This window comes from Aegilops tauschii, chromosome 5 (genome assembly GCF_002575655.3).
Source record: "Aegilops tauschii subsp. strangulata cultivar AL8/78 chromosome 5, Aet v6.0, whole genome shotgun sequence".
NCBI lineage: Eukaryota > Viridiplantae > Streptophyta > Magnoliopsida > Poales > Poaceae > Aegilops > Aegilops tauschii.
The window spans coordinates 358,254,879-358,261,412 of record NC_053039.3 but is presented as its reverse complement, the minus strand read 5'-3'; the positions used below and the strand labels follow the sequence as shown (position 1 = coordinate 358,261,412).

Sequence of the window (6,534 nt, the reverse complement as noted above, 5' to 3'; positions counted from 1 at the left end):
AAAATAATAAAGACCCAAGAAGAAGACCTCGGGAAGGGTAATTTATTAGTAAACTCGGGATGGTTTAGAAGGCTGTGTCAAGGTCGATTAGATCTCACCTTAGTTTATCACCACATGATCATACAGCTGACCTTTCGGGTGTTGTCTCCGCCTTAGAAGGAGGCTGGTTTGGATCTGGCAAGAACCATCACAGATCAAGTACAGCTCCCTGATTTCTGACATCGCCCTTGAGAAGCTACTGCGCCCAGGTACGTACAAGCTGCTCAGTCTGTTTCATAGTTATACACAAACTTAACTGACAATTAGTTTTGTATTACATCATTTGCAAACTTCAGTTTATTTCCTCAAGAGAAAGAGAATTTTTTTTTTTTGCGGGGGAAAGAGTAAGAGTTAGAATCAACTTCTAAAAAAAGGTCATCACTACGGTTCTGATATACAGGAAGCACACATTAGCTTAGTTGAAATATCCATGTACGTATATCTTTACATAATTAAGCTAGAAAATAGAAGGTTGATTCTTAATGACTAAACCTGCTGAACTATGAATTGTTTCCGTTTTCTCAAATGACAAGGCACGGAATCAGCACAATATGGAACCAGCATGCCTCCAATTTTATTCTTAGCCTAGTGTTGAAAAAAAGTTTAGGTGGAAGGTTAAGCGCCTAGTTAATCTGTTCAAGTTCTTGTGAACCGTGACTATCAGGTGTGATGATTCGCTCGCTTGAGAAAACAGGGTGCTGGTTTTGGTTTAACTAACTTGCAAAATGACCATGGACATGCAGGCACCGTCAGCCAAGAAAATGGTGAGCTACGATGATGCCCGTGATTATGTGACATCCCTGTTCATCATGCTGAAGAAGGAACCAGTCATCTTGTTCCGCATCGAGTTCCTGGTGGTCCTCGTCACGCTGCTCTTCTTCGCCATGTTCCTCATGGATTTCTTTCGCCGCATCATTCACAACCCATTCATGAGGGCCGTCTTCAGCATCTTCGACGGCGTCTCCGACTCCATTGTCTTGTACCTCCTGGGGGCCATGCAGTCGGCGCCTTTCAAGAACCAGCTGTTCCCGATCTGGGCTCTTGTGCTCGTCAATTTCCGCTACAGCGCAGACTACATCTCCGGCTACGGTGTTCCTGACCGCCGCGGACGAAGGTTCACCGAGTGGAGGAACGTGTTCAAGCTCCTGGGGTCGGCATTCTTGACTTGGACGCGTGGATCCAGCTTCACGGCTCCACTCTGGTCCGTCTGGTGCCTGCAGATAGTGAGGAGCGCGTACAGATTCCACTCACACAATCTGGCATTCCGCTCCCTCTGGCATGGCGGGAGCTCACACCTGGTTGCAGAGCACATGCGTGCCAGGTACAGCAACTTGCAACCAGACAGCAACTCGCAACCAGCAGCCAGCCCAGTGACGATGGAAGACTACAGCTACTTGGTGTATGGAGAAACGAGGCGAAATTTCAAGCTAAAGAAGCCTCAGTATGCATTGTCTCCTCACCGGCCAAGAAAGATCTGGCAAGCTAGATGTTGTTGTGTAAGAGTCGTCTTCAATACCAGCAGCCGCACGTCCCAGCAGGAGTCGTCGCCACTGATCACGCTGGACAAAGTCTGGAAGTACTGTCCCATTCACCAGCCACATAACCAGGAGGAGGAAGAGGACCTAAAGAAGGACAATGACCTAAAGGATATCACTTTGGCCTTCGCCTTGTCAAGGCTGCTGCGGTGCAGGTTTGAGGATGTGCCGCTGCAAGCAAGTATCTTCGAAATACACCGTGAGCTGATCAAGAGCATAATTGGTGGGAAGCTGGGCACCAGCGATGTCCTCAGGATCATGGAGCTGCAGCTTGCCTTTGTCCACGACTATTTCAACACCCGCTACCCCATGGTGTTCTGGTGTGGGCGCCTGTCTCTCCTCATCACTCTGTTTCTGTCCGTGCTCACCATCGGTGCTGTCTGCTGGCTTGCTGTGGATATCCGTAGGGTCTATAAGCCCCCGAATGGCGAGCTTGCCAATCTGGTCAAGGGCTTTAATATTGACATGATCATTACATGGGCATTCATTTTGCTGATGATTGCCAAGGAGGTCTGGGAGATGGTGACCTACTTACTCTCCGACTGGACAAGCTTAATCCTGGTGTGCGAGTATGTGCAGAGGAAGTGCAAGAGGATCGGAGGATCTATAGACACAAGGATGGATCGCATATTATTATGGTTTTCCAGAGCTAAGATTACTGACAAGAGGTGGCATGGACATCTTGACCAGTATGTCTTCCTGCAGTCGTATGAGGACAGACCAAGATTTTGGAATTTTGTTCACAACCTAACTACCGGAATAATTCCAAAGAAAGACGACGGGGCAAAGCTCAGCAGTGCCATCACAGTTCCCGAGTGTGTCAAGAAGGCAGTTCTGGAGAAGCTCAGCATAATGGTGGAGGAAAAAAAAGATTGTAGTCTGCCCAAGGACCAACATTGTAGTCTGCCCAAGGAAAAACAAGATTGTAATCTTCCCATGGACCTCAAGACATTGTCCAACAGCAACCTTAGCGAGCAGTTGCAGAACTACAAGTCTTACACCGCACCACCGATGAGCACCGACATCGTCTTGCCGACAAGCTCTCACATCATTCTTGCGTGGCACATCGCGACCAGCCTCTGCGAAATGGAGCTTGCGAATAATCACGGTGTCAACTTGAGCAAACCTGGGTTTCCGCGCTCGCTGTTGTGTTGGTTGACTTCTTGCTGCTCCTCCAAACCTTATCTTATGGATTTGGGTGAGAAGAAAGATGGTATCTTGTCATGGTTCACAAATAGCTGCTCATCAAAGTCAAATGGGAAGTTGCCTGACAAGCTTCGGGAGTCCTACACCATTGCAAACAGCTTATCGCGGTACTGTGCATATCTGCTGGTTGCAAAGCCTGACCTGACCCCTGATAGTTTTCTTGTTCCCAAGATAGTCTTCCAGAAAACCGTCGAGAGTGCTCATGACGGCATCCTGAAAAATTGTGATTCATTAGAGAGCAGGCGCATAAAACTGAATGAAGCAGACGAACCTATCGAAAACTCCGAAGAAGATGTATTGAAACAGGGTGCAGCACTGGGCAAGGAACTGCTCAAAATTCCAACTGATGAAATTCGCTGGAAGATCCTGGAAGAGGTATGGACTGAGTTACTTATACACATTGCGCCCACGCGGAATGCACACGCGCACAGGAAGTGTCTCTCTGGAGGGGAGTTCATAACCCACATATGGGCATTTCTTTGGCACTATGGCATTCAGAAGAGTAGCTTGTGGCCAAATGAAGTTGCACTAGCAAACCGTGCCCCTGCAGCGCCTGAGAATGATGGCGTCCGAAATGCAAACAATATGGATGAACCAGTGCAAGTTTGTGCAGACGGAAGTGCCGAGCAGACTGGCGCTAATGTTCGTGAACCGGATGAGATCATGGGAACCCAGGAGCATGAGACAAGAAACTCTAGGAGAGTGCTAACAAGGATGGAGAGAACAGAGAGTTCAGAAATCGAGGAGGGGTCTCATGATGCCATAGCGGAGGACAGAAATTTTCAGAGAGGAATGGCTGGTCAAACCCAAAACGGGAGTGAGGCAAACAAGCTAGGTTGAAGGCATAGTTCCAGAGCAGCGCAACATGACCTGAATGGTGTGCCTGAATTATGCCATAAGTTCCGCAACAAGATCGCGAGCCTGCACCGAGAATATGTTGATCTTCTATTTGGGGACTTGATTCCCTTTGTTATATGGATGTTGTTCTTTATTTCTTTCTTTTTTCCATACATCTGAGTTCTTTGTGATAGTACGTATCTTTTATTGGACTCTCACCTCATACGTTTGTGATAGTGCGAGAGCAGACTGTTATGCTCACCTTATTATCGCGCCTTTATAAATTATACCTTAATGCTCAATTTGGAATTCCGTTATTGCTCAGCAACAGAAACAATGGTCATCTTTTTATAAAACAGGAACACATGCAACTCTCTACTCTCACCGAACCTTACCGGCGACTAGGATTCCTAAAGTTCCTAGCAATTCATCTGGACTATGCAAATGTGACTACAGAACTATGCAATTCAACTGGACAAAAACAACAACTAGAACTACAGACGAGGAATTGATAGTTCTCTTGGTTCAGGTTTTATGTCGAACAAATGACGTGCATGCGCCAAATACAATGTATGCACACCCACTAGGCAAACTCCAACGCTGTTCATCCAATCGCCCGTAGATGTCCGGACCAGACAGTCCAGACACTTTTAGTCATCCACGATGGTCACTAAAATTGTCTAGACCTGTTTGTACGTCCAAAACCCTGCAAACCAACAGTAAACATGGGAAGGTTTGAGGGAGTCTGGACGCACTCCACGTCGGACTCCGACAATGCAAACTCATCCAAACCCCCTCTCTCCGTGTCGTCTCAAGAACCCTTCGCACACTGACGGACATGACCGGACGGCTGCCCGCATTCACGCAGTCTAACCGTCCGTCTGCCTACTCGGCATTCACAGCGGCGGAACCCGAGAAGCCTACTCTGACGGTATTACGGTCAGCGCCGGTCCTGAGATTTCGGGGGCCCGGGGCGAAAATAGAATCCAGGGCCCTTGATATAAACCTCAAAAGAATAATACTTATATGATAATTGATTCTTCTACACCAAGACATAAATCCAATAGTTTGTATTCTTGTTGTTACTGTAGCTCAATATTTATTAGATCTAAACTCAAAATAATTTGAGGTGTCTACAAAGATGGTTTTGGATTTTCAGTTAGGTTTCTATAATTTGATTTAATAAATATACAAAGACATTTGGGTAGCTACCAACAAAACATGAAAATTAACCAACAATATAGACCTGGTTCTACTAGGAGAGAACTAGGACCTAGAAAAAATTGACCGCTTCAGGTTACTTTTCTCATCTTATGTCCAAGCAGAAGAACTTGACTATTGTCGGTCTGAATCATGTTTCTTTACTCAGAAAACCATGAGGCCACCCCGGTGGCAACAACATAGACATGAAACCAAAAACCAATGGTATAAGAAATAGTTTGATTTCAGATCAATGGTAGAAATAGGTTTGGTTTTATGATCTGTACCTGCAATTGAGGCTCTTGGAAAAGTATCCTGCCATACTCCTAGACGAATTTTTTCATGTTGAGATTTTACTTTGAAGGCATGAAGCTTGACCTGCAGACACGAAGCCATTGAAAACAATAGATTACGGCTGATTAGTGAAGGAAATCCGAGATTTATATCAATCCTTAAATGGCATGGCTACCAGATATTTCGTACCCAGTCAATTCCAATCCCGACAGATGAGATTGACACGGCGATGGGGTGTCTCCGGCGGGGGCGGTCAGGCATCGAGGCACCAGGGAAGGGTGTTCGCATCTTGGTCTAGGGTTTTCTCGCGCGTGTCTGCTCGTACTACTTGCTGGCCTCCCGCTCATTAGAGGGCGACACGGGGGCGAGCCGCCCAACCCGCTCAGCTCAGACCGCTCCCGTCCACAGCCACGCCGCCGCCGGAGGACGCCGCCAGGCGAAGCCCGCGCGGCCGACGGCGGCGGCGGGGCGCTTCCTCGTGGCTGCTTCGATCTGGGGGCACCAGATCCTGGTGGCGCGAGTTCTTGCGCTGGATGGTGGCGGGGGATCTGCATCTGGCAACGGCGCTCGGGGCTGCACATGGAGCGGACGACGGCGGCTGGCTGCCTAGCGCATGCAGCGGACGACGGCGGCCTGCGATGCGGTGGCTGGCTCCCTTGGTTGCACTTGCACGGGGTGGCTACTCTTCTATGGTGGTGCCTTCGTTGTTCGTTCAAGGGGGGTCGTCGTACAGCAGCGACGTCAGCACGGCGGTCGGATGTTGCCGGACTGCCAGCAGCCTCGGGGTCGTCCATGATTAACCCGGCGTGGTTGCCCTGATTCAGATCTGAACGGAGGTGATTTAGATCTGGTCGGCCAAGACGGTGGTAGCTACATACTATGCTGCAGCGACCTTCCGCGGCTCCACAATGACAGTGGTCATCGAAAGGTCTTCGAAATGATTCATCCCTCGAGATCAAATGGTGGACTACTTCAATGAGATGCAAACTATGGACAAAGGCTTGATGCAGAAGGATGGTTGTGCAGCGGGCGGAGGTCACTCATCGCATATAGGTGCTGGGATCGTGGAAAGCCTGTTAACGGCCTGTTCGCATATAGCCCATTTACAGCCCGCTAACCCAGGGCCCGTTACGACCTATTTGAATTAGCCCCAGTAGCGTTATCTGGGCCGTCCAATATGATTCTAGCCCGTTTTAACTTCCGGCCCATGTATGGTCCATGACGTCTTTCGGCCCATATGAGGCCCTTTGTAACTCTTGGCCTATTAACGGCCCGTGATGAAACTGGCCCGTAATGAATAGTGTATCACTTTATACCCATTAACGGCCCATTATTTCATTGGGCCGTTTTCAGCCCATGTTATCTTTCGGCCTTCTCAGGGCCCATGTATTCTTGGGCTCATTTCCAGCATTCGGTTACTTAC

The 6,534-nt window shown here is 48.4% G+C and overlaps 1 protein-coding gene across 1 annotated transcript; it reads left to right on the top strand.

The window, feature by feature from the left end:
• The first annotated feature begins 770 nt into the window (after window positions 1-770).
• LOC109773862 (uncharacterized) lies at window positions 771-2,955 on the top strand. The gene is made up of 2 exons (XM_073499138.1): window positions 771-2,887; window positions 2,952-2,955. Exons 1-2 carry the CDS (start codon window positions 771-773, stop codon window positions 2,953-2,955), a joined length of 2,121 nt encoding a protein of 706 aa, XP_073355239.1.
• The last annotated feature ends 3,579 nt before the right edge of the window (window positions 2,956-6,534 follow it).

Excerpts from the sequence above, each read along its gene's own strand:
- LOC109773862 (XM_073499138.1), top strand. The coding sequence starts at position 771 with ATGGACATGCAGGCACCGTCAGCCAAGAAAATGGTGAGCTACGATGAT.